Source organism: Rattus norvegicus, chromosome 1 (assembly GCF_036323735.1).
Source record: "Rattus norvegicus strain BN/NHsdMcwi chromosome 1, GRCr8, whole genome shotgun sequence".
Lineage (NCBI taxonomy): Eukaryota > Metazoa > Chordata > Mammalia > Rodentia > Muridae > Rattus > Rattus norvegicus.
Window position 1 is genome coordinate 94,438,762 of NC_086019.1, and position 27,275 is coordinate 94,466,036.

At 47.5% G+C, this 27,275-nt stretch overlaps 2 protein-coding genes and 1 non-coding gene across 7 annotated transcripts; all 3 read right to left on the bottom strand.

The window, feature by feature from the left end:
- Positions 1-810: 810 nt before the first annotated feature.
- Positions 811-3,534, bottom strand: Ddx18l1 (DEAD-box helicase 18 like 1). Its single transcript, XM_039093828.2, has 3 exons — positions 3,069-3,534; positions 1,582-2,960; positions 811-1,373 (listed from the first exon to the last, which is right to left on the bottom strand). The coding sequence occupies exons 1-3, from the start codon at positions 3,393-3,395 to the stop codon at positions 1,136-1,138; spliced, it is 1,944 nt and encodes a 647-aa protein (XP_038949756.2). The 5' UTR covers positions 3,396-3,534; the 3' UTR covers positions 811-1,135.
- A 3,554-nt stretch (positions 3,535-7,088) lies between these two features.
- Zfp566 (zinc finger protein 566) lies at positions 7,089-22,454 on the bottom strand. 5 transcript variants are annotated; one of them, XM_039088277.2, is made up of 4 exons: positions 21,703-22,454; positions 18,676-18,735; positions 13,076-13,202; positions 7,089-9,243 (listed from the first exon to the last, which is right to left on the bottom strand). In XM_039088277.2, exons 2-4 carry the CDS (start codon positions 18,682-18,684, stop codon positions 8,219-8,221), a joined length of 1,161 nt encoding a protein of 386 aa, XP_038944205.1. In that variant the 5' UTR covers positions 18,685-18,735; positions 21,703-22,454; the 3' UTR covers positions 7,089-8,218. The 5 variants fall into 5 exon arrangements, with proteins under 5 accessions (XP_038944205.1, XP_038944220.1, XP_038944223.1 ...); NM_001134726.1 differs by having other exon boundaries at positions 7,901-9,243; positions 21,732-21,904; XM_039088292.2 differs by lacking the exon at positions 13,076-13,202 and having other exon boundaries at positions 21,732-22,454.
- LOC120100358 (small nucleolar RNA SNORA5) lies at positions 11,662-11,783 on the bottom strand. The gene has a single exon (XR_005500125.1). It is a non-coding gene; the product is annotated as a small nucleolar RNA SNORA5 (small nucleolar RNA).
- Positions 22,455-27,275: the final 4,821 nt, after the last annotated feature.

The following is a 27,275-nucleotide window of genomic DNA, read 5'->3' on the forward strand; positions in this document are numbered from 1 at the left end:
GAAGAAAGTCTGGTTTTCTTTTGGGAAATTGTGTATTTAGTATGTTCACAGGTTTGCTGTGGAGGTGACTGCAAATGAGTGCGTCTTAGAATAATATTTTTTTAAAATATTTTATTTATTATATATTATGATTACACTGTCACTATCTTCAGACACACCAGAAGAGGGTATCAGATCTCATTTCAGATGGTTGTGAGCCACCATGTGGTTGCTGGGATCTGAACTCAGGACCTCGGGAAGAGCAGTCGGTGCTCTCAACCACTGAGCCATCTCTCCAGCCCTAGAATAAGATTTTAAAGGACATTCCTATCATGTGGTTTGCTTTTGCCCAGGTTCTTAGACTAAGTTTTATTTAGATTTTTGTGTATGCTTGTTTTGCCGAAACTCTGCGTGCACCACCTTCGTACCTGGTGCCGGAGGAGGGCAATCTGAATGTATATAAGCCACCATGTGGATGCTGAATGGAACCTTGGGGGTCCACTGCAAGAGCATTTTTCCAGCCACATTGGAGGGCATTGTTCATAAGATTTGAGAAACTGGACTAAGGAAAAAGGAAAGAAAAAAAAAAAAAAGACAAAAGAGGGACTGGAGAGATGGCTCAGTGGTTAAGAGGTCCTGAGTTCAATTCCCAGCAACCACATGGTGGCTCACAACCATTTGTAAAGAGATCTGATGCCCTCTTCTGGTGTGTCTGAAGACAGCTACAGTGTACTTGTATATGATAAATAAATAAAATCTTTAAAAAAAAATGACAAAAGAAGCGGCATGGCTAGAGCAGACAGCCAAAGACTAAAGAATGGGTACCACTAACTCAAATTTAATATCACCGACTTTTTTGCCTTTTATTTTCATTTTTCTCTCCTAGTCCCACAAACATATTTCTTTGCTTTACCTTAAAATTACTAGTTTTTTAAGACGTGGTGGCGCATGCCCTTAGTCCCAGGACTTGGAGGCAGGAGAATCTCTATAGAGTTTGAGGCCGTTCTGGCTTATCATGAGTTCCAGGCTAGATTTTTTTTTTTTTTTTTTTTTTTTTTTTTTTTGTGATAAACGTTCCTTTTTAAAGAGTACTGGGGAGGAGGGTTGGAGGAGGAGGAAGTTGGGCAAAGTCAGTCCAGGCAGAAGGCAAATCGCCTCAGTGGGAGAACTGCCTGCGGCCTGCTGGCTTCTTACTGATGTGTTTAAAGATCTTGGACTTCTCCACTTTCTTTGTTTTCTGGTAGCCGAATCCCCCGCCACCACCTCTCTTTTTAAGCTTGCTGCTGTGGCTGCTCACATTCAGATCAACAAAGGGAGGGACCTTAAAACCAAAAGACAGAGCAACTTGAGGCAAATTTAAGTTGTTGACATTGAAGATCTGCTTGAGAGAGTGGAGTCATGGGCTGGAGAGGTGGCTCAGTGGTTAAGAGCACTGACTGCTCTTCCAGAGGTCCTGAGTTCAAATCCCAGCAACCACATGGTGGCTCGCAACCATCTGCAACACAATCTGATTCCCTCTCCTGGTGTGTTTGAGGAGAGTGACAGGGTACTCACTTATATAAAATAAATAAAATCTTTAAAAAAAAAAAAAAAGAGAGAGTGGAGTCATATGCCCGTATGTAGGATTTGTACGCTTCCTGGGCAGACTTGTGCAGAAAGTAGTTCTTTTCGATCAGTTTTTCCAGTGGAGACTGAATATCAGAAACTTTAGACCAGGAGAAGTCAAACTGACTCAATGGAAACTTGGATTGTTTCAAGTAACGAAGGAAACCCAGCTCTTCAGGGCCCAGGATGAGCAGGGAGTGCCCTCTTCCATTCAGGCCCTGGGCTGTTCTGCCGACCCGATGAATGTATTCCTTGGGGTCATCGGGAGGGTCGTACTGAACAATCCAGTCCATTTCAGGGATGTCCAGCCCTCTGGCCGCCACATCGGTGCATAGCAGTATTCCCGAATCTGCGTTGCAGAATTGGAAGAACGTGGTTGTTCGCTTATTTTGCTTTTGCTGTCCATGGATGGCCAAGACAGGCAGGTCAATGTAGTTCAGCAGCTCATAGTGGTATTTCACTAACATACAGGATGAAAAGACCATCACTTTCTTCTCCCGGTTCTTAAGGAATGTGAAAAGCAGAAGGAACCTCTTCTCAGAGGGATAAACAACATACCCCTGCTCAAGACCATCCACTGTGGCAACCTCTTTGTTGTCGTCAACGCCCATGTACAGTGGCTCTTTTTTCAGAGAAATTCTTGCCAAGTCTTCAACTTTTCGAGTTTGTGTGGCAGAGAAGAGCATGGTTTGCCTACGTGCTGGCAAAAGTTTAATGATCTGCTTTAATTCTTCTTCAAACCCAACATCCAAGATACGGTCAGCCTCATCGATAACCAGACACTGCAGGTTCTTGTACGTAAACCCTGGTGTGTTCTGCATGTGGTCTAGGAGCCGGCCTGGGGTGGCCAGGACGATGTTGATCCCATTGAGAAGCTTCTGCACTTCAGCAGACCTGTTACTGCCACCCATGATCAGCCCGTACGTGTGAACGTGGTGTGTCCTCAGTTCCTTAAGCACACCAAAGGTCTGCATGGCCAGTTCTCTGGTAGGAGAGAGAATCAGGACTCCTGTTCCATTCCTGGGCATGAACTTCAGTTTGACAATGAGCTCGATCACAGGGATGAGGAAAGTGAGGGTCTTGCCGCTGCCAGTTTTCGCAGCCGCCAGAAGATCCCTGCCTTCCAGAAGTGGCCTGATACTTTTATGCTGGATCTCTGTCATGTGCTTGAAGCCCATTTCTTCTATGGCCTTCAGGGTGTTCTCATTGACGCCGTCTTCTGGTTCCTCACGAGCCTCCGTGCTTTCTTCAGTTTTTGCTTTTTTGGTATCAGGCTCAGCGTCATTTCCAATTTTCCTCTTCTTCTTTAGTTCTGGATCTGTAGACGGCATTGCTGCTGCTTCTCCATTGGTTAAAATGCTAAGTTTTTGGGGTGACTTTTTTTTTTTTGGTTCTTTTTTTCGGAGCTGGGGATCGAACCCAGGGCCTTGCGCTTCCTAGGCAAGCGCTCTACCACTGAGCTAAATTCCCAACCCCGGGGTGACTTTTTTAACTCTGGCATTTTCCACAGTCTCCTCCGGCACGCCTCCACTTTGTGCTTCTGCTGAGCCCGCAGTCACAGAATGCTTCAGGGCCTTTTTAGCTTTTCCACCTTTTTCTGGTTCTTCAGGCACATCTCCATTTTCAGGCTGTGACAGGCTCCTGTCTGATGCTTCTTGCAGCTTCAGGTTCCGTTGCCGCAGCTTGGCATTCCGCTTCTCATCTGTAACTGCGACATGTTGCCGAGTTGCCCAGCCGTCTGCACCGAGCGACATATGCACATGCGCAGTTCCGAGTCGGAAGTCTATCACTAGATTTAAAACGATCACCATCTCAAAAAAAATGTAGAAAGCTACTTAGATATTAACTGTTCTTAGGTACTGGCTGTTCACTGTAGAACTAGAGTTTCATAAAGGTTACTCATTGTCAGAGCCCGGATGTGCAGGGCCGGACGTGCCTGAGGGAGAGCCAGAGATAGGACCTGCCAAACCAGCTATCAGCCCCAAGGACACTGACCATCTGTAGCCACCCCCTCCCCTTCCTTCACCCCCCTGAGTGAGATGAGCCACCCTACCTGCCTGCCAAGCTGCTAGAGAGCATGTACTCCTTGCTGATGTAATTTCGCACCGAAAGTAACTGCACCATTTGAATTGACCAATCATGTGTAACCTCGAGAATGCCCCTAACCTCCCCTATATAACCACCCCCCCCCCCGAGTTTGGAAGCTCGGGGTCGATTCCTCTGTCTCCTGTGTGGGATACCTATCGACCCGGGATCCTGCTAAGACCCGGGATCTTGTTAATAAAGCTACCTCGTGCTTTTACATCAAGAATGGCTACTCGTGATTCCTGGGGGCACCCCACCCCTCGATCGGAGCGAGAGACGCGGCTCCCCGTTTAGGGGTACGCTCTTTCATTCACCAGCATGTAGCAGACTAGATATCTGGCCTTCATTCTTTATGTTGTCAACCTCTGATCCAAAATAGCTAAGAACTGCTAAAATACCTTAAGTTTCTATATTAAATTGTCAAAAAATAATAAAATGCTTGAGTTGGTTTGTGTCTGTAATCTCAACACTTTGAAGGCAGAAGGATCACTCAAAGTTTGAGACCAGCCTGAGCTACATAGTGAGTTCCAAGGCAGCCAGGGCTGTGCAATAAGACCTGGTCTCAACCACATAAAGTAAATGTGATGGTTAGAGTTTTGATTAATGGATCGTCTTTAATTATATTCTCTAAGGCTGGTCTGCAGAAAGTTAAGCCTTTCAATAAATAGGGACAGCAATGAACAGGAAGCAGTGACTAACACACCCAGGTACAGCCTTAGGCACCGTGAATTAACCCTAATGAAACACTGAAATAGGTGGTATAATTACTCACACTCGATAGGAAAACAAGGGGTCCTAGCTGAGCATCGGCTTGCAATCTCAGCAGCTGAGTCTGGTCTGTTTGAGGCCAGAGTGGAGTACACAGGGAGACCCTGTCTCAACAAACCAAGCCACCGGCCAGATAGCGCAAGATGACCATGAGGATTCGTGTCTGGAGTTCTGGTTACTCTGGGGCAGAAGTGGGAAGATCAATTGAGCTCAAGAGTTTGAAACCAGCCAGATGACATCTTGGGGCATATGAGATTCTAAGTATTCACTGTCAAGGACAAGTTATCCTTTGGCCTCCACACATGTAATGTGTGTAGCACATATACCTGAAATAATTTTTAAAAAACCTTCCAGATCTCAAGCAGAAGCCGTCTAACTGCCAACTAACCGAGTAAGCAATTGATTATGAGTACTCTTAGGGAAAATAAGGGCAAAAGGTGTTGCTGTGTTACTGTTGTAAGAAAACATATCTGTTTCATTTCTAGTTTTAAAATTAAGAGCATTTAAGCCAGAGACATGCTCCGTGGAGCTTGCTCTACGTTCCCTGGTAAGCACACGGTGGAAGGAGAGAACCCGTTTCCCCTGGGCGTGGCAGCACTCACCTTTAATCTCAGCTCTCACACTGGGAGGGAGAGGCAGGGGGATCTCTCATGTATGAGGCCAGCCTGGTCTACATAATGAGTTCCAGAATAACTGGGGTAATGTAGAATGACCCTATCTCCCACAAAAACCAAATGAATAGATACACAGATGGGGCTTAGGAGATGGCTCACTGGTTAAGAATACTGGTTGATCTTACTGGAAACGCAAGTTCAGTTCTCAGAACCCATATGGCGGCCCAAACCTTGTATAATTCTTGGTGATTCAATGCCAGCACAAGTTGGAGGTACACCCCCACACACCCACACACACATGCACGCACACACACGCACACTCATACACATAAAAAAAATCCAAAAGATATGCCTAGGAAAAATGTCCATTGGGGGCATGGATCATAAAAAATATCTGAAAGAAACAAGGTCCACCAGGAGGCACTTAAAGTGATTTATCAGTAAGACAATGAAAAGCTGTCAAGGTCAGAGTCCTGCTAATTTTTGCTGTTGTGGTTTTGCTTTTTCCAGACAAGGTTTCTGTGTAGCAGTCCTGGAACTTTCTAAGTAGACCAGGCTGGACTCTCGTCTCTCATGTGCCACCACAAAGAGCAACTGATCTTGTCGACTTCAGATTTAGAATCACAAGGCACGTCTCTGGGAATCTGGAGGTGGGAATGGGAGAATGGGACATTTTCAGACAGTTTAACTGAAATTGGAAGAAACATCCTGAATTTAAGAAAAAAAAAGGGGGCTGGGGATTTAGCTCAGTGGTAGAGCGCTTACCTAGGAAGCGCAAGGCCCTGGGTTCGGTCCCCAGCTCCGAAAAAAAGAACCCCCCCCAAAAAAAAAGAAAAAAAAAGAGGGGGGGGGGCTGGAGAGATGGCTCAGTGGTTAAAAGCACTGACTGCTCTTCCAGAGGTCCTGAGTTCAATTCCCAGCAACCACATGGTGGCTCACAACCATCTGCAATGGGATCCGATGCCCTCTTCTGGTGTGTCTGAAGACAGCTACAGTGTACTTAGATATAAATAAATAAATTTAAAAAAAAAGAAAAAAAAAAAGGGGGTGCAGGGCTTGGGACTGAAGAAATGACTGAATAGTTAAAAACATTCGCTGTACATCCAGAGTCATTCCTAAGCCCCACGTGGTGGCTCACAATCATCAGTAGGCATATAAGCACAATAGTACACACACACACACACACAGAGAGACACACGAAACACTCATGCACATAAATCTAAAAAGATTTTTTTTCTCCCCGGAGCTGGGGACCGAACCCAGGGCCTTGCGCTTGCTAGGCAAGTGCTCTACCACTGAGCTAAATCCCCAACCCCTTAAAATGATTTTTTTAATCGAGCTGACTCCTGGCATTCCATCTTTCTGCTTCCTGGCTGCAGATTCAATGTGACCATGTACCTTCTGCCATCCCCGCTCTGCCACACTGTACCCTCAAACTGTGAACCACACTGAACATCACAGTGAGAAAGACAGAAAGGGAATCTCAGGGCCACAGGAAAAGGCTTGGGGAGGAAAGGGGCTCTACTCCAGAGACCTGTTCTGCTGTTACCGCCCACAAAGGGCAGACCTCAAACTCAGCTATAAGGAGCTGCCAGCACATAAGCATATGTATTTTCCATCTTTAATCCCAGCACTTGGGAGGCAGAGGCAGAAGGATCTCTGGGAGTTCAAGGCCAATGTGGTCTGCAGAGTGAGTTCCAGGACAGCTATGGTTACAGAGAAACCCTGACTTGAAAAACAAAACAAAACAAAAAAAACAACCCACCCTTCCTGCCACCTTCCAAGTGTTTCCCAAAGGTCATCAGGTCATCGTGTCAGAGTCAGCAAATGAACTGATCTCAGGACTCGAGAGATGGCTCAGCAGGTAAGAGCACTGGATACTCTTATAAAGGACCAGGGGTCTCTCATAGGGTGGCTTAGAACTATTTGGAAACTGTTCCAGGGACTCCAATCCTTTCCTCAGGCCTCTGGGACACCAGGCACATGGGTGGTGCACATACATGTGTATGTGCAGACAAATCACTCAGGCACACAAAATAAAATAAATAAAACTTTATTTATTGCTCTAGTTGACACTTTCCCAGACGCCAGCTCCACAAAGGGTGTGAGGAACAGCAATGGGGCTGTGCTCAGTTGGGCTTTAAATGCCATCTAACCTCATGTTCCTAGCACTCTTCTGTATGTACGTTGTCTTCCTCATAAATCACCACACGACCTGACTTACCAAGAAAAAAAGATCTTTTAACTCTTTTCTTTCAGTTTTTCAAGACAAGGTCTCTCTCTCTGTGTAGCCCTGACTGTCCTGGAATTCTGTAGACCAGGCTGGCCTCAAACTCAGACATCGACCTGCCTCTGCCTCTGCCTCCTGAGTGTTGGCATTAATGGCATGCACCACCACCCAGATAAACTCTTTAACTCTTGATCTTGTTACAAATGGCACTTTGCTGGATGTCAGAAATAGCCTATTCGCGATGGATGCAGAAAGCTGTTCGTGAACGTGCTCAGAAGAGCACACCTCATCAGACTCAAAGAACAAACCACCTCAACACATCAAGAACACGGCAGGTAGCAGTGGCCCACGCCTCTAACCCAGCACGCGGGAGGCAGAGGCGGGCAGATCTCTGAGCTTGAGGCCAGCCTGGTCTACAGAGAGAACTTCTGGACAGCCAGGGCTACACAGAGAAACCCTGTCTCAAAGATGCCTCTCTCCAAAAAGGAAAAACATGTTAACGAAGCAATTATTTTTAAAAAATGAGAGCCATGAAATTACATTGCCACATGAATTGTTATGTTTAAGACCAAAGCACTCTTTTCTTCTGACGTGTGATATGTTTTGTTTTTTTTTTTTCTTTTTCTTTTTTTCGGAGCTGGGGACCAAACCCAGGGCCTTGCGCTTCCTAGGCAAGCGCTCTACCGCTGAGCTAAATCCCCAACCCCAAAGCACTCTTTTCTTATGAATTATTTGCCAGACTGAATAATCTGAGTCAAAAGAAATATAAACTGTTATTAAATAGCTTCCAAAATACACTACATTCATAGGCTGCTTCTCCAAAGTTTTCTTCAGATGAACAAGCTACAGTCAACAAGTAAACTGTCTCTACATTCTTCGGTCTAGAGGTCTACAGATTCTTGGATAGCCTTCCGTACATTGTATATGTTTTGGTTTATCACCAATACAAGTTCTGGTGCTGAACAGGCTGTGAGTCGTACTTAAAGCTCTTCCCACAGTCCTCATCCTCGTAGGCTTTCTTACCAGCGTGAATTCTGTGATGACTGATGAGCTGTGAGCTCTGAGAATAGGCTTTCCCACAAATCTTACACTCATACGGTTTCTCTCCAGTATGGATCCTCTGGTGTCTAGTGAGGTCAGAACCAGACCGGAAAGCCTTCTCACACTCCTTGCACTCATAGGGCTTCTCGCCGGTGTGGATTCTTTGATGTTTAATAAGCTGTGAACTCTGACTGAAGGCATTGCCGCATTCCTTACATTCATAGGGTTTCTCTCCAGTGTGAATCCTCTGGTGTTGAGTGAAATTGGAACCACTGCTAAAAGCCTTCCCACACTCTTTACACTCATAAGGCTTCTCACCAGTGTGAATTCTCTGATGACGAGTGAAATTTGAGCCGCTACTAAAGGCTTTTCCGCAGTCCTTACACTCGTAGGGCTTCTCACCTGTGTGAATCCTGTGATGTCGTGTCAAGTCTGAGCCGCAAATGAACGTCTTCCCACACTCCTTACACTCAAACGGTTTCTTTCCGGTGTGGATTTTGTGATGGTGGGTGAGCCCCGAGGGGTGCCTAAAGGTCTTGCCACAGTCCTTACACTCGTACGGCTTCTCAGTGGTGCGAATGATCTGATGGGGAGAAAACAGGGAGGCGTGCTTACAGTGTTGCCTATTTTCTTTACTTGCACAGTATTTCTCTTTACTCCTAACAGTCTGCTGCAGCCTGAGGGATGGATAATGACTGAGAGTGGGCACGTCTTCACGGTTGATGATCAGTTCGCTGAACTGTCTCTCCTGAGATCCGCGCAGTCTCTCGCAGTGGCCGTTCCATTCCCGGGCACCGCTGAGACTGGAGCACTGAAGGTTCTGTCTGGTGAGCTTCCTCATTATCTCCCACTGCGCCATTTCTATCTCACACAGCTCCTTCTTCAGGAAGAGTTTCTGGGCCTCACATCTTGACTCCAGGACTAAATAAAGAAAAGAGATCAATCCCATTGATATAGTTTGCGAGACGTGTTATAAACATGGGCAATCTAAAGTGACTTTTGAAAGCTAGGTGAAGGTCAGCAAGGCACAGTGGCAAATATCTGTACCCTCAGCACTCAGGACACAAAGGCAGGAGGACTGAGAGTCTAAAGTCACCCTAAGTTTGAAGCCAGTCTGGGTTTTATGAGCCTCTGTATTAAGAAGAAAAAAAAAAAAAATTCAAGGTTGGAAAGATGACTCAGCAGTTAAGAGCACTGGCTGCTCTTCCAGAAGTCCCAGGTTCAACTCCCAACTCCCACATGGCAGCTCACAACTGTATCTAACCCCAATTCTAGAGGATCTGGCACCTCCCACAGACATACATGCAGGCCAAACACCAGTACACATAAAAATAAATCACTAAAGGAAAAAGAAATACAGCCAAGTTTGGTAGCACACACTTTTAATCCCAGCATTCAGGAGAGGCAGAGGCAGATCTCTGTGAGTTCAAGGCCAGCCTGGTCTCCAAAACGGTTTCATAGAGAAAACTGTTCAGAAAAAAAAAAATTTTTTTTTTTTGTTTTTTTTTTTTCGGAGCTGGGGACCGAACCCAGGGCCTTGCGCTTCCTAGGTAAGCGCTCTACCACTGAGCTAAATCCCCAGCCCCCAGAAAAAATTTTTAAGGAAGGAAGGAAGGAAGGAGGTGGGGGGGAGGGAGGGAAGGAGGGAGGGAGAGAGAGAGGGAGAGAGAGAGAGAATATCAGTCAATAAGGGGTCAGAGTAGGCTCAGCAGTTAAGAGCACTAGGTCTTGCAGAAGACCCAGGTTCCATTCCGTACATACATGGTAGCTCACAGCTGACTATAACTGCAGTCCCAGGAGATCCAATGCCCTCTTCTGACCTCTGCAGGTACCAGGCATGCACAGGGTGCACATATACACACATACGTGGCGCGAAATAGTCATACAAATAAATACTACTTTTTTTTGTTTGTTTTGTTTTGAGACAGGGTTTCTTTATGTGGCCCTGGCTGTCCTGGAATGCACTCTAGATCAGGCTGGCCTTGAACTCACAGAGATCCACCTTCCCCTGCCTCTCTAGTGCTGGAATTAAAGGCATGTGCCACTACTGCCCAGCTTGGGGAAAAAGTGTGTGTGTGTGTGTGTGTGTGTGTGTGTGTGTGTGTGTGTGTGTGTGTGTGTTTAAGTCAATAAATCGTGCAGATGAGGGGCCGGAGCGATGGTTCAGCGGTTAAGAGCACTGACTGCTCTTCCAGAGGTCCTGAGTTCAATTCCCAGCAACCACATGGTGGCTCACAACCATCTTTAATGGGATCCAATGCCCTCTTCTGGTGTGTCTGAAGACAGCAAGTGTACCCATAACATAAAAGAATAAATAAATTAAAAAAAAAATAGTGTGGATGAGAAATCCCTGGTGAGGTGGCTCACATCTGTACTCTCAGAACTCCTGAGGCTAAGGAGAAAGCTGCTCTGAGTTCAAGTCAGCCTGCGCTACACTGTGAGTTCTAGGCAGGTCTGGGTTACAAGAAACACCATCTCAATAAAACAAAACAAGATAATGAGGAACTAAGAGACAACAGGGTGAGGCCATAGGAGTGCCTCTGTGAACTACACGGTATGTAGGAGATACTCAATGCCACTGTGGAATAAGTCTTAATGCTAGGCAGTAACTCCACCTAGGGGTCTGATGCCCTCTTCTGGCCTCCATGGGCACTGCATCCACACGACACACACATGCAGGCCACACACATACTCCATGAACTTTAGGCTACTGGTCTACAGAGAAGAGTTACAGACAGGCAGAGCTCCACAGAGAGATCCTACCTCAAAAAGTAGGAATACATGCATGTGTGCATCCATGTGTGTAAGTGAAGTAACCCAGACCCAGAAAGACAAAAGTTCTGTCTCGTGTCATTCCTGGCGCCAAATCCTCAGGTGTGACCATACAATCTGGAGCAAGCACAGGAACCAGGAGAGAGAAAAGACGCCATTCCAGTAGGAGCCCTGGAGAGAGGGACGGCTGGGTACTGGGCTATCTGTAATTTTACACTGAGGAAGATGGTTAATACAGGAGAGAAAGGAGTGATAATCACCATAAGTTCACTTTTAAAAGCTATAGGATCACATTATTTTATATTTACCTTAAATTACATGTATGTTTTTTGTTTTTTGTTTTTTTAATTTCCTTTTTTCGGAGCTGGGGACCGAACCCAGGGCCTTGCGCTTCCTAGGCAAGCGCTCTACCACTGAGCCAAATCCCCAGCCCCACATGTATGTTTAAGTACACACATACACATAAGGCCTAGAGCTGAACATTACTATTGTGGGAGGTAGGGCAGACCTCAGGGATGAGCTGTGAACGTCAGTCCCTCACCCATCGCAGACCTGAGGTCTAGAGGCTGATGTCTGTGAGTAGAGCCTGACCAAGCACAGGAAACGGGGCCCACGGATGACAGTTTCTATGGCAGCCTCTGGGCCAGTGCTTCTGTGGTAGAACAGGCAGTGAATCGGACACGGCTACAATGCTATCTTCACTTCTGTGGTTCTGTGCCGAGAACTGCACTCATTAGAGAAACAGCGAACAGTAGTTAGAAAGAAGTATGGATGAATCAAGGACGGTATGGACCTCCCAAATAAAACAGACAGATGAAAACCTAGGTAAGAAAGCAAGTCGACAGAATGGCAGGTCGGTGGTACAAGGCTCGCTTAGCAGGCACAGGCCCTGGCTGATCCCCAGACAGAGTGAAGGAGCAGCATAAATAGAGAAGGAAAAGGGGGAGATGGAGAGCGGGGTGTATCTTTGACAATGTATGAAAATACACATTCCAGCGGACAGCGGACAGCGGACAGCGGACAGATAAGAGGTTGCTAAGAAGTACTGGAGTCCAGACCGCGCTGCTGCTCAGGCCGCAGCCCCTGCAGGCCCCTCTCCCTGGCCTCACAGGCACTCACAGGCACCCTGTGGAGAGCATCCCAACAGCATCCCAGGTCCTTGGGTTTCTCATCAGATGTGAGGTTGGAGGCTTGAGCACACCAAAGGACCTAGAGAGTCCACACTTCTCTTCCCCGACTGCCTGATGGGCAATCACAGGCCCCGGCTTCAGAGCTGGAAGCAGACTCTGTTGCTCTTAGAGCTCACACTGTGCCGTGATGCTGGGGTCTGAGGTGTCCTCGGTCTCAGCCATGCTGGTGTGCGTCTGTGCGTGTGTTAATAACTCTGCTAATAAACTTCTTACACCCACAACCACCCAAGTGTCCCCCAGACCTGCAGGCCTTTCAAGAAGCTTGGAAGGAACTGGATCCAAAGTATGCATTGCAGAAGGGTGACAGAGGAGTAAAGGACACTTCAGGAGACAGGGAACTGTAACTCCATGCCTCTGTAACTCCACGCAGCTTTCCCTCTCTTTCCCTTTCAGGTTTTAAGACAGGATCTACTGTAGCCCTGGCTGGCCTAGAACTTACAGACTTCTGCCTCCTCCTCCCAAGCGCTGGCACTACCAGTGTGTGCCAACACGCTCACCTATTTTTGGCTCTTCTTTTCTTTTCTATTTTTACTTTTTGAGGTGGGTCCCATGTAGCCTAGGCTGGCCTGGAATGAGCCGCAGTCCGGTCTCAGCGGCCCAAGTGCTGCAGTTACAGGCACGAGCCCCCACACATAGGTTCCCGTCGCCACTCTGCAATACTTGACACACTCTGTGGGACTAGGCTGCAGAGGCCTGACGGCTTTTTCAAAAGCAGGCAAGCATCCTGAGAACCCTTGAGGAAACAACCCAGCAAAGGGCAAATGCGAGGGAGTGTGGATGGACGTCCTTACCCATTGAAAGCAGGTTGCTGTAATTCTCCAACATCACATCTCTGTATAAATCTCTCTGCTCCTCAGTCAGGCACTCCCACTCCTCCTGAGAGAAGTCTATGTACACATCATGGAACAGTACTGACACCTGGAACAACACCCACACATTGCTTGGTTAATAGAAGGGGGAGGGTAGCGGGAAAAGGAGGAAGAAGAGGGAAGAGGGTTGTTTCTATGTAGGAAAAACAGTCGAAAAGGAATAAGGGAGAACAAGCTAAAGGCAGTGAGGATAAATGTCTGGAGTCATAGAGAAGGCCTGTGAACAAACCACTGTGCTGGAATGAATTCCTCCATTATCCACAGGAAGCTGGGAAGGCACGGACGCAGCCGGGAGGACCTCTGCACTAAATGACTTACACAAAGCCTCATTGCATTCCCACCTACGGTCCTCTTTTCTCAAACAGCCAAGAGAAAAATCTCGGGGTAGAAGAAAAAGAAGGGACATTAGAAGCATCCAGAAAGACAGCGGGCTTTGTGAAAGGCATCAGGAGGCAGAGGAGTCATGGATCCTTAAGACTTCTGGACACAAGAAACAATTCAGTAGCCAGTGGAGAAAGATAAACTCTGACCAAGACGACCATAGCTAAACCATCTTCCGTTCTGCTCGTACATTCCTAGATATGCGCAAGGACTCAAGTACAGGTTCCTGGGAGACTACTGAAGGATGTGGTCCTCCAGAACGAGGGAGTAAACCCCAAAAGGCCATGGGATGCAGGAAAGAGGCAGAAGTCAACAGGAGAGTCTCAGAGGAAAACCCAGGGAAAGGATAGTTTCAGGAAGTGGTGGCATCTAGAGAGTAAACAGATCAGATGGGAACAAGGACACTGAGGGATGGGGAGGACGTGTCTGAGTCCAAAAGAAGATGATGTGTTTGACCAGATGGAAACGCACTGATGGGCTAGAGAGGTTCTTACTGCTCTTTGAGGGAACTTGAGTTTGGTTCTGAGAACCCACAACCACCCATACTGCAGTCTGAGGGGATCTGACGCCCTCTTCTGGCTGAATGCACACGGTACTGACAAAGACAAGGGGGCAAACATTCACACACTAGAAATAAAAAACCATGAAACTCACTGACTAATGCGTGGCAATGACATCATCAAGCTTGGGGCCCCGCCCTGTGCCCAATATAGGTTGGGCCACCTGTTCTCATTTAAAGGAACCTAATTAAGAGTATACAGCAGAGGGCTGTCCTTGACACTGAAAGTTAGAAGGAGGGCCGAGGGCATGAACATCTAAGCGGTCTTGGTCAGGGTGTGGTTTCAACCTCCACTAACCCATCATCACTCTCTGGGCTTCAGGCTCAGCCCCTCCGGTACTCTGGAAGCTGTGAGATGTAAATCTCTTTCCAGGAGACAAAGGCTGGGACCTTTCCTTTCTCCCAAGATGAGATAGCTGGGGGAAAAAAAAAAACAACATGCCATTTCTTGGAGCCCACACTCCAATAGTCTGATAGTCAAGACTATTGATCCAGAGACAGAAGGATCTGGAACATCTTCATTTCTGCCAAGCCAGCAACAGTGAATATCAGAGTGTAGATATAAATAGACCAATAACTAGGAAAATGGAACAAAGAGTAATTAATGTAGCTGAGTGCAGGGGCGGGGGCAGGCAGAACTCTGGGTGTGGGGCCAGCCTGGTTTACAGAGGGAATTCCGGAACAACCATGTTTATACAGAGAAATCCTGCCTTGAAAAACAAAAACCAAACAAAGGAATCAATGTATGGGGCGTGATGCTGCGTGACTGTAATCACAAGTCTGACAGGCCCGTCACAGGACACAACTGAATCCTAAGTTAGGCTGAGGAGAACCTGTCTCTACAACAAGGAAGAAAACACAAATTCCTTCATTCTGAGGACGGAGCAACACAGTGTTCAGAACTAGGACTGAAATACGGTACAATCAGGTGCCCTCCCCCATATTAAAAAAAATAAATCTTGGGGTTGGGGATTTAGCTCAGTGGTAGAGCGCTTCCCTAGCAAGTGCAAGGCCCTGGGTTCGGTCCCCAGCTCCAAAAAAAGAAAAAAGAAAAAGAAGAGAAAAAGAAGAAAAAAATCTTAATATTGATAGACATATAAATAAATAAGCCAGGCTAGGTAGTACAGACTTTTAATCCCAGCCAGTCTCGGGTGTTCAATGCCAGCCTAGTCTACAAACTGAGACCTGTTTAAAATAAAGGGGTGTGTGGGGAGTAGGAGGTGGGGTGTGGGGGGTAGGAGATGGGGTGTGGGGGTTAGAAGGTGGGGTGTGGGGGTAGGAGGTGGGGTGGGGAGTAGGAGGTGGGGTGTGGGGTAGTAGGGGGTAGGAGGTGGGGTGTGGGGGGATAGGAGGTGGGGTGTGTGGGGTAGGAGGTGGGGTGTGGGGGGATAGGAGGTGGGGTGTGGGGGGATGAGGTGGGGTGTGGGGGGATAGGAGGTGGAGGGGGTAGGAGGTGGGGTGTGTGAGGGGTAGGAGGTGGGGTGTGTGAGGGGTAGGAGGTGGGTGTGGGGGGTAGGAGGTGGAGGGGGTAGGAGGTGGGGTGTGTGAGGGGTAGGAGGTGGGGTGTGTGAGGGGTAGGAGGTGGGTGTGGGGGGTAGGAGGTGGAGGGGGTAGGAGGTGGGGTGTGTGAGGGGTAGGAGGTGGGGTGTGTGAGGGGTAGGAGGTGGGGTGTGTGAGGGGTAGGAGGTGGGGTGTGGGGGGATGAGGTGGGTGTGGGGGGGTAGGAGGTGGAGGGGGTAGGAGGTGGGGTGTGGGGGGATGAGGTGGGTGTGGGGGGATGAGGTGGGTGTGGGGGGATAGGAGGTGGAGGGGGTAGGAGGTGGGTGTGGGGGATAGGAGGTGGAGGGGACAGGACGGACAACTTGTTATAATAAGCATAGAGGCATATTTATTTCAGATTAAATACTATTCCATCTTAAGGATAATAAATGCCAATGTCTTGTTCACCTGCTTATTGTCTGGGATAAAATCCATGAATTCAGGGCCTTCTCATGCTAGACAAAGTATTTTACCAATAAGCTACTTCCCAGTCCTTGGCTTTTCAAGATGGGGCTCACTATGTACTACAGGGTAGCCTTGAACTCACCATAGTGCAAGCTGCCTCAAATCTACCATCATCCTAAACACTGGGGTTCAGGCATGAGCCACCCAGAATAAATGGCAATTTTTATCTACCATTAGACATTTAGGTTAATATTAATCTTTAAAGACTTCTCTGACCTGAGACGTAGCTCACTTGGTAAAATACCTGTTCAGCAGCCATGAAACCCTGGGTTCCATCCCTAGAGCTCTATATCAACTGGGCCTGGTGGCACATGCCTGTAAGTCCAACGCCTGAGAGAGGAGGGCAGGATGGCCCACGGTTATCCTCAGCTAAAGAATGAGTTGGAAGCCAGCCTAGAAGACTCAGTCTGAAAACAAACACACACACACAAAAGATGTGTGCTGTCCATCTGCTTCCCTCTGGGGCGTGAGATGCCTCTGTACACCAGGCCAGACTGAGAAGGGTGTTTAGAGATGGGAACAGATAGGTCCCATGGGGCTCCTGGACAGCCAGGAGTGCCAGGAGTGTTACAACTCTCAGAAGAAAAGCGAAGAGATTTGGGTGGCCATAGCCGGGGTCTCTCACCAGCTACAGCAACAGTGGCAGTGGCAGCAGCTGGAGCTGCCACTCTGACAGGAGCCTCTGCAGAGGAGGCAAGAGCCTGGTTAGCCAGGCGGGTCCAAGATCCAGCAGTGAATGCTCCAGGAGAGCGAACTCTTCCGTAAGTGTTACACTCAGTAAGGACAAGCCACTGTGAAACAGCCTGTGTGCTTTATTCCACATGGACAGGGACTATGTGAACCTTGGGGAGTGGGCTGGGACTTAAGGGGTGGGTGTTTTCTACTGGCTGAATTTGAGAGGTTAGTGGTGCTCTCTTTCCATGGGGAAGGACTCCATGTGCTACGTTACATGACTGAATGCCCATGGTCCTCTCCTTGGGGTGCCATGGTTGCAGAGCAGGTAGAGAGGAAGTCGCTCAACTCCTGCTGTTCTCAAGTCTCTGAGATCCCTGGGGTCTGAGCTCACTCAGTGTTACCAGTTCTTATGCCTGTCTGGTGGCACAGGCCCACATGCCCTACAAAAAGATAACCTTAATGTGGGAAACAGTGGTATGAAAAACACCACTGCCGACCTGTCAACTGCCCCTGTTACTGAGCTTCAGGAAAACGACTGAGAAAGATGCTGCTTCATACAATGGTATCGGGCCAGAGAGATGGCTCAGCAGTTGAGAGCATTGGTTACTCTTCCAGAGGACCTGGGGTTCAAATCCCCTTACCAACAATCCAGTCCCAGGGGATCTGACACCCTCTTCGGGCCTCCGCAGGTATGGCACACATGGGATGCACGGACATACTTGGCAGGAAAAACACCCCAAGAGATAAACAGATTAAAAAAAGAAAGAAAGAAAAAGAAAAAAAAAAGAAAGAAAGGCTCAATGACATTAGAGTTAAGGTTTCACAGAGCTTTGACCAACCAGCAGTCATGGCTCCAAAGCTAAGAGGCTCATAGATCAGGAGACATGGATGTTCTAAGACTGAAACTGAGTAGAACAGTCACACTTATTTTCTCTCTTCTTTTTGTTGTTGTTAGATTGAGACAGGATCACATTAGGTAGTCCTGGCTAGCCTGGAACTCACTGCGCTCTTCCTGCTTCTGTCTCCTGAGTGCTGGGATTAAAGGCATGCACCACCACTTTTCGGTTGTGATCCTAGCTGGACCCCTGCCCCCAAAGCTTTTCCATTTGTCTCCTAGAGACTCTTCAGAGCAGCAGTTCTCAACCTGTGGATCACGACCCACTTGAGGTTATAGCCACCCTTTCACGGGGGCCACCTTAGATTGGAAAACACAGATGTTTACATTACGATTTATAACAGCAGTAAAACTACAGTTATGAAGCAGCAACAAAAATACTGTTACAGCTGGGGGTCACCCAGCATGCGGAACTGTAACCACAGGCTTTTATACCCATCACTTCCCGGTTCCCCAATAATGACTCTGGACTTAGTTATCTATGAACGAATGCTAGGCCATGAGCTTGGGCTCGCTCCCCGACTAGCTCGTCACGTATTTAACCCATTCATTCTATTCTAGGTTTGCGTCCAACTTTCTCAGATCCCAGGGCACACCTCCAGCCTCTGACCATCTTATCTCCCAGAGTTCCAATCTCCCGAGAAACTCCCGCCTCTTACTCCCTCCTCTTGCTGATGGGCCACCAGCTTCTTATTGACAGACAATGCCTCTACACAGCACACAAGAGATCATCGCTACAAGGAACTGTATTAAAGGGTCACAGCACTAGGATGATGGAGAACCACTGCCTTAGCAGGTAGCCCTCTGCCCATCGCAAGGACCCTACCATGACTGGGCTACCATGGCCTTAGAGCAAGGGCAAGACTATGTTTAGACTTAAACTGAAGGTGCCTTGTTCAACACCAAAAAAAAAAAAAAAAAAAAAAAAAAAAGCATCACGTTGAAGAAAGCAGACATTTGTCTGTACTAGACATGAAACGACTGTATCCAAATAAAAATAAACCTCACCTGAGCCATGACCTTGATAGTGGCAGGTCCTCTGTGCTGCTCCTCTGGAACAGGGTGGAACTGGGGGAGACAAACAACGGTGAGACCCCACTTGACCCGGTGCCCATGGCAGCCATTCCCCACACTGTGAGGGGTCTAAAGTGGGAAGAAGGGACAAATATCTCAGCGTCCCGAACTTCAGAGAGCCAGGCTCTGGAACAGAACAGGAAGGGTTTGGGCAACATGGCTCACGTGCACACAAGCGTACACACGAAGAGGCCAAACCTACTCCATCTTGGACCAGCCTCCATCTTAAAGAGAAGGAAAAAAAAAAAAAAAGCCTTGAGAACCTGACCTGCAGCAGAACCCAAGCTGCATCCATGTATCAGGCTGGTCCTTGGCTCACACCCCAGAGTTACCCCTTAACTACTTCCTAGCAACAGTTAACCAAAGATAAGTCCAGTTACTTCGGGTGTATTTTCAGACTGTGATTACCTCAGAGCACCACCTGTAGGCTTACAGTCATTCCATTAGATGCTTGCCAAACAGGACACCCTCTACCCCACCCCCTTACCTGCTCCTATTCTCCTGTAAAACCCTGTCCTGCTGAAGCTTCGAGGCTGCTCCACCTTCCCTTCCCGTCCTCCTGCGTCAGGGTTGGGTTGGAGGAGAGTCCAAGCCCGAGCTTGTAATAAAGAGACCCTAATGCTATCACATAGGAGACGGCTCCTTGGTGGACTTTGGGGTTCACAAAGACTTCCTGGCACAACAATACAATTCTTGCATAGGCTACATCATGATGCAAGTGTCGGAAATCTCAGCACTTCTGAGATTTGAGACAAGAGCATTGCCAGAGGGCTAGAGAGATGGCTCAGCGGTTAAGAGCACTGACTGCTCTTCCAGAGGTTCTGAGTTCAAATCCCAGCAACCACATGGTGGCTCACAACCATCTGTAATGAGATCTGATGCCCTCTTCTGGTGTGTCTGAGGACAGCGACAGTGTACTCATAAATATAAAATAAAAAGGTAGACTATTTGATGAGATGAGTAAGTGCAGTATACTTCAGACGAATTCTGCAGGCAAATGGATGGAACTTGAGAACATCGTCCTGGGTGAGGTATCCCAGAGCCAGAAATACACGTGTGGTGTGTACTCATTCACTAATAAATGGACATTAGCCATCAAGTGCAGACAACCATGCTACGATCCATCAACCCAAGGACACTGGGTAATAAAGCGATCCAAGGGAGGTGTGAGGGTTTCTATACGCTTGGCCCAGGGAGTCAGACTATTTGGAGGTGTACCCTTGTTGGAGTAGGTGTGACGCTGTCGGAGGATAAGTGTCACTGTGGGCATGGGCTTTATTGAAGACCCTTATCCTAGCTGCCTGGAAGCCAGTCTTCTAGCAGCCTTCAGATGAACATGTATAACTCTCAGCTCCTCCTGCACCATGCCTGCGTGGATGCTGTCATGTCCCTACATTGATGATACAGGACTGAACCTCTGAACCTGTAAGCCAGCCCCAATTAAATGTTCTTTTATAAGACTTGCATTGGTCATGGTGTCTGTACACAGCACTAAAACCCTAACTAAAGAGAATCCGAGGATCCCTCTCAGGAGAAACTAGTCATCAGTATGGAGAGAGGGAACTGGGGAGAAGGTGGGAAAGGGAACTGAGAGGGCTAGGAGTGAAAATGGAAACCAATGAGGGGACTCTATCTCTGGGACTAGCTGGAGGCTTGGGAAGAGGGAAAATACAGGGAGCCTCTGGGGGCGGGGGTGGGGAGGAGTGACTCAACTCTAGCTGAGGGGATATGAAGACTGGCCACCTCCTTACCCAGGCAGGACTTCCAGAGGCAGGGGGACTTGGATACACCTCAAAAATCTTCAACCCAAAACTTCTCTAATCTACAAAATGTGCAGGGATAGAGATGGAGCAGAGACTGAGGGAACAGCCAACCAATGACTGCCCCAACTTGAGACCCATCCCATGTGAGAGAGCCAACCCGACACTATTAATGATACTCTTATGCTTGCAGACAGGAACCTAGCATAACCGTCTCCTGAGAGGCTTCACGCAGCAGCAGATGGAGGCAGATGCAGGGACCAACTGTCAAACATCAGGCAGAGCCTAGGGAGTCTTGTGGAAGACTGGAGGATAGAAGTGAGCAAGTTAGAGGTGTCAAGGACACCACAAGACCCAGAGTTAACTAACCTGGGGCCATGGGACTCCAGAGAGCCTGGGTCACCAACCAGAGAGCATGCGAGAGTTGGACCTAGACCCCCTACACACTTGTAGCAACTGTGCGGCTTGGTTTTCATGTGGGTCCCCTAACAAGTGGAGTTGGGGCTCTCTGTCTCTGTTCCCTTCCATTGGATCCCCCTGCTTGGAGTGCCTGACTGGGCCTTAGTGGGAGATGTACCTAGACCTGCTGGGACTAGATGTTTCTGAGAAGGAGGGGGAGATGGAGGAAGGGGATTTGTAAGGGTGGGATTGGGAAGAGAGGAAGGAGGTGGCTGAGATTGGGATGTAAAGTAAATTTAAAACAGTAAAAATTAAGAAGTTTGAATCACTCATATGGGTACTATAAGCAGTAGAGATGGATAAGTGCAGTATATATATTTCATACTGCTGGAATATCGAACGGCAAGCCGCTATCCCACTTAACTTGGGGAAGTCCCACACAGGTGTCCAAACAAACACAATAAAAGACAGAGGAAAGAAGGCATGTAGCACTCACATGAACTTCTAACATGAGCAAAGGCTAAAGAAGAACGCATGCAGGAGGCACACATCCAAAACTTCCACTCACAATCCGCAGACCCACAACAGGGACAATCAGCTACCGGAAACCTACCTATGAGGAGCCACTCACTAGGGACTCAAAAGGGAACACAACTAACTGCCCGTTTACCACACAGAATCCACTGGTATCTGCGCCTGCACTGTGCTACACGTGGTCACAATATCACACAGTCGCACGCCCATACAGGGACAGAACACTCAACCAGTCAGCAGCTCTCCATATCCACACACAGTACCGCACCTGTCCCCAGCTCGCTCGCTCCCACTCACCAACGGGTGATGCCCGCCAAGCTGTTAGCAGAAACAGATGCTCATCACCAGTCTAGCTCCTCAGCGCCGCGATCAGTGCTCACAAAATAGCTGCACAATTCCGACTTCAACTCCTCCGCCACACAAAGCCCGGCCTGGGTGTTCGCCCCGCCTCCTCGCGGGTTCCACGCCACAGGCCTTCCTTCCAAGCTTCCCAAGCCGTGCAATCCTTCACTGCACCTCCCCTCTTGCCAGCAAAGCTATGAGGTCACACCGTGCTCATGATTTTACCGCGAGAAGCCATAGGAGCATTCTGGGAAATGTAGTCCGAGGCACCGCGGCGGACAAGGTGGCTCCCGGTGGGTGGGGTTTCTAACGGTTCCGCCGTGTCGCGGACGAGCTGATGACACCCCAAATCGAAATGAGGATACACGGAACCCTGTATCCGCCTCCATTACTGCACTTAAAAATCACTCCAGGGGCTGGGGATTTAGCTCAGTGGTAGAGCGCTTACCTAGGAAGCGCAAGGCCCTGGGTTCGGTCCCCAGCTCCGAAAAAAAGAACCAAAAAAAAAAAAAAAAGAAAAAAAAAATCACTCCAAAAAGTTAGAAATTGGTTGACTTCCCGATCGTTCGGTACTATCTGTAGAAAAGAGCATCAGGAAAGGGGCGGGGAAACTGGTAGGGGGCGGAGTGTGATTTGCATAGCAAGCCTATTCTTGCTTCAGAGTTTTAATGAATATGGATTCTCTAGTGTCTAATGTGATGGGACTTCTGGTAAAAAGCCTTTCCACATTCACTGCACTGATAAGGCTTTTCACAAGTATGGATTCTCCTGTGTAAAGGTGTAAAGCAAGAGTTGAGAACTGAGAAAAGGCCTTTCTACAGTCATTACAACCGTGTGTGTGTGTGTGTGTGTGTGTGTGTGTGTGTGTGTGTGTGTCTCCCCAATAAGTTCAAGGTTTAATGAGAGGAACTCGAAGAGATCCACACCAAGATTCATGATGAAAGACCCCCGGAGCAGGGAGACCCTCACTCAAGTCTCGGGATGATGCGACCCCCCAAGAACTCACGTGAGACCGTCCTTGCTGTAATAAACATGAGGTTTACTGATAGGAACCAGTGCACTGGGGTCGAGACTCATATCCCACTTAGGGGCAGTGGAGTTCGACCCCCAGTAACTAAGACAAGGGGAATTTAAAGGAAGAAACCTCAACCCCAGCGGGTAGGGAGGGCATCATTGGAAAATGTCGAGAATACCAGTGAATCACAAGGAGGAGCTCCCTGTTTCTCAAGATTGTTTACTTTATGGTCCATCAGTTCCTGGGAGAAGCTTCCTGCTTCTCAAGATTATTCTCTAAGATTTTAATCTAACTTTATGGTCAGCTAGTTCAGGTAGAGGGCAGGGTCTGGAATTTGAGGTATTTAGGGCTTTTTTAAACTTCTGACTTCTTAGCTGCATTTTTTATTCTTTCATTGATAATTAAAATGTAAAAGTAAAACACAATTGTAATTCCCAAACTTATAAGGTACAGGCAGAGTTCAAGACTATGCAGGCCTTTGAGGCTAGGCTCAGCTACATGAGTTCTTGTCTCAAAGAAACAAAAACAAAACAAAACTGTAAAAGAGAGATGGAGAGGTAGCTAAGATGGTAAAGTGTTTGCGGTGAAGCGGGAATTTCCGGTTTCTTTAACAACTTGGTTTGTGTCACATGATGTTTTTCTGGAAGCTCTCTTGTGAGAGAGCATGTGATGTTTTGTTGAAAACAGACTCCTCAGAGGGGTGTGATGTTTAGAAAGAATAAAAATGGAACCCCACAGGGTTGGGGATTTGGCTCAGTGGCAAGAGGAACCCCACAAGCAGTGAGAGAACCTCTTGCATTCCTATACTGTGCAAAGCACCAAAAGAACTTCTCATGGTATTCTGGCTGATTCTGGCTGCTTCCCCTGACTTGTGCCGATTTGATGGAGCCTTAGGGTTTCTACTGCATCTTGCTGCCACTACTGATTCATTTTTGGGGTTTGCTCTTGATCTGGACTACTGGAATCCTGACAAGGAAGAGTGGGATTGCCCTGAGATACTACTTCCAAATGGGTCCACAACTCCCTTTTCCTGTTAACCTTCTTTTTCCCCTACCTCTAGTTGGTGGGCTAGAAGGGAAGTTGAAGTGTTTAAGAAGCCTAAATAAAGTAGGTTTTGAAAGAAAAATCTACGCCTTGAAGCAGGCTGCCCCTCCCAAAGTCAGAATTTGAGAGGGAAGCTTCTCATTCTTTTTTTTTTTTTTTCTTTTTTTCGGAGCTGTGGACCGAACCCAGGGCCTTGAGCTTGCTAGGCAAGCGCGAAGCTTCTCATTCTTGAAGTCCCTTTTAAGGGGAAGGATTAGAGTTGATAGAAAATAGCTGTAGATATAATTGGCTATTAGAATCTGGACAGAAAATTGGGGGGGGGGGGTTGGGATTGAGGCTGTGTGTGGGGTGGGTAAGTATGGGAATATATCCTGTGGAAGGGTATCTGGGAAGGTATCTGGTAAGACACATATTGGTAAGCTACAAGGGCAGTCGTATATCCCAGGTTCAGCAGTTTAGCAAGGTAAAGGGCTCACAGTTAATGGTGGGTCTTGTTTTGCTTTCACACTGGGCCGTGTGGGACGAGGAGAAGAGGCAGAAGCCTAGAGGCCAGGAACGCAGAAAACCAAGAGTGGTAGACAAGAGGCCAAAATGGCTACATTATAGAGGGACGAGAATTGGGAAAGGACAGCCCAACCCCAGTGGGAGAATCCAGGGTAGGAAGCAGGGTATGCCATGTGTAAGCCCCTGGACACACACAAGTCCCACCCCCAGATTAACCTAATGACCAGGCCCAGCGCCTGCCTTCTAGACAGCTCTACCATTGTAAAGTCTATTTCCAGCCCCTTGTTATACAGGATGACAAGATTTACTCTATAGGGGATAAGAGGTGGTGGAGTTGGGCAAGATCAGGCTACAGAATTCCACCAGTCCCAGGCTGCCCTGTAAGCTCTGCCCCCTTTTCCCCCAAACCTTATATAATGCCTGCCTCCTGCTCTATTCTTGCTGCTTCTCTCCCAAGTACAGACGCCTATGTTCTTGGGTCTTTCCTAATAAATCTTCCCTGAGGTTTGTAGGGTGTGACTTTGTTGTGTTCCTTGTCTCCCAAATGCCTGGATAGCTTTGGCTTTAGAGCTGTAACACTTTCACCAAGTACTAATGGTGCTAAAAGACTGGTGGACATCAGCTGCTTTGATGTGTTACTAATCATCTCAATCGTTTGCCCCAGCTTTGGGACCTAACACCAAGGTTACACAGTAACAAACATCCCACAGGACCCCACAGCTCACCTGAATACTGCTTTCCAGATTGCTACACATTGTCACAACCCTACGGCATATGGTTGCAAAAATTACAGTTTCACAACAGCTCATTTGCCTGCCTGTTTTGTTTGAACCCAATTGTTAGTCTCAATTTCCGCCTGGCATCAGTTTGCGATACTGTAGCAAATGCTTTCCAGTTTAATGTCTGATACAACTCTTTACAGAGCTGCCTGCTATCAGTCCCAGGCACTGAGAAAGTGAGATGCCTTCTGGGAAATGTAGTTCAGCAGTGCGCCACGGTGGCCAAGATGGCGTCGTCTCCGGTAAAACTCCGGAGGATTGCTCCTTACAGAGTATCTCGCCCTGGAGGCGAGTAAAAGACTATTCAGTGAGTTTAAGCTGAACTCTTTATATACCTTGGCACACCACTGTCCTTTCCGGTAACACACAGTAAAAGCGGTAGTATCTGAGTCCCGGCCTCTTACTACTTATCCACTGGGAAAAGTTCCCTGGGCCGGGATGCGGAGTAAAGAATTACCATAACACCTGAGATTTCTGGGAAATGTAGTTCATAGTTCTTTTTTTTTTTTTTTTAATAGAATGGAAAAAGAACCTCTAGTTAAGAGCCCTGGTGGGCAGAGACCTCTGGGAGTGTTAGCTCACTGAAGGAGTGCGCAGGCGCAGGCTTCGTGGCTTGCCGTCGTCGCCTTTGTCTGGGTGAGTTTGATTTGGGGGTCTGTAGGACCAGGATTTTCCCAGACCGAGTAAAGGCAAAGAGCTATAGGGGAGGTTTTGCCCACCTGCCAGGGCGAGGATGCCTGAAGGGACGAAAAACGTCTACTGTGATATTGGAGCTGAGAAGTTGGCTGGATGGGGGCTGGGGAGATCAGAAACCGGGATGGGTTTGCGGGTGGGGTGAGCATACGTGTAAGGGTGTGTTTTGGTTTGTGAGCGAGAAACTGGTTTCAAGTTTGTGAAAATACAGGGGTGGTTTTCTAATACTTGTTGCATTTATTTTTAAAAATAAAAACGTGGTGGTTTTTTTTTCCCCTTCTGGAAACTGGAAAGGGAAAAGGATAAATTGAGTGAGTAATTTTAAAAGTGATTTTTAAAATTAAAACAAGTCTACACTACAGTAGAAAATGAAACTAACGTTCCTTTGGAAAATATTTTTTATATCAAAGATTTCCAATAATTCGTTATTGAACGCCTACACATCAATAGGCATTAATTTACTACTTGGAAAAACTTCAGATGAGCTATTTTTGAGTAGTCCCAGATTTACGGAATAGCATTTAGAAGGCACTTTCCACTGCTGCAGATGGGATTAAATCAAGAAAGTAATCAATTGTCCCACCGTTAACACAGAGAGGTCAAGAAAGCTATTTAATTTAGCACTCAGATTTGTCAAAGGGCAGGACTGTGTGTGTGTGTGTGTGTGTGTGTGTGTGTGTGTGTGTGTGTGTTTGCCCAAATGTATGTGTACATGGAATCTGCAGAGGCCAAAAGAGGACGTCAGATCCCCTGGAACTGGAATTATAGATGATGTGGTCTGGCATGTGGGAGCTGGGAGTTGAACTTGAGTCCTTTGGAAGAACAGGCAATGCTCTTAACCACTAAGCCACCCCTTTAGCTCCAAATTAAGATTCCTGATTTGTCCAGATTGATCCCATACCAAATAGCTTTTGTTATCATACAGATTTTCTTCTCAGTATTTTTTGTCATTCTTTAAAACGTTACAACAAAATGGTCTGCTTGTCCTGGAACTCATGCTGCTGACTAGGCTGGCCTCTGCTTCCCAGGTGCTGGGATTAAAGGTATGCACTATCATGGCTGGCGCACCACCATCTTTATATAGTTATTTATTTTGAGTCAGGGTTTCTCCGTGCGGCCCTGTTTTGGAATTAGCTCTGTAGATTAGGCTGCCCCCAGACTAGGATGTTCCACTTGCCTCTGCTTCCTGAGCTCTGGGATTAGAGTTGTGCACCAACCGCCATGCCTAGCTTGTCACTCTCCTTTTTTTTTTTTTTTTTTTTAAAGATTTATGTTATTTATGTGAGTACACTGTAGCTGTCTTCAGACACACTAGAAGAGGGCATCAGATCTCATTACAGATAGTTGTGAGCCACCATGTGGTTGCTGGGAATTGAACTCAGGACCTCTGGAAGAGCAGTCAGTGCTCTTAACCACTGAGCTGTCTCTCCAGCCCCCATCACACTCCCCCCACCCAGCTGAGGA

What these genes read in the sequence shown, in the direction of transcription:
- Ddx18l1 (XM_039093828.2), bottom strand. Translation starts at nt 3,395, where the DNA reads ATGGTGATCGTTTTAAATCTAGTGATAGACTTCCGACTCGGAACTGCG. An exon ending in AAAATGCCAGAGTTAAAAAA is followed by an intron (nt 2,961 to 3,068) that starts GTCACCCCGGGG and finishes AAAAAAAAAAAG; the next exon opens with TCACCCCAAAAACTTAGCAT. An exon ending in TACATACGGGCATATGACTC is followed by an intron (nt 1,374 to 1,581) that starts CACTCTCTCTTT and finishes CAGCCCATGACT; the next exon opens with CCACTCTCTCAAGCAGATCT.
- Zfp566 (XM_039088277.2), bottom strand. An exon ending in CAGCAACCTGCTTTCAATGG is followed by an intron (nt 9,244 to 13,075) that starts GTAAGGACGTCC and finishes TTCTTTATTTAG; the next exon opens with TCCTGGAGTCAAGATGTGAG.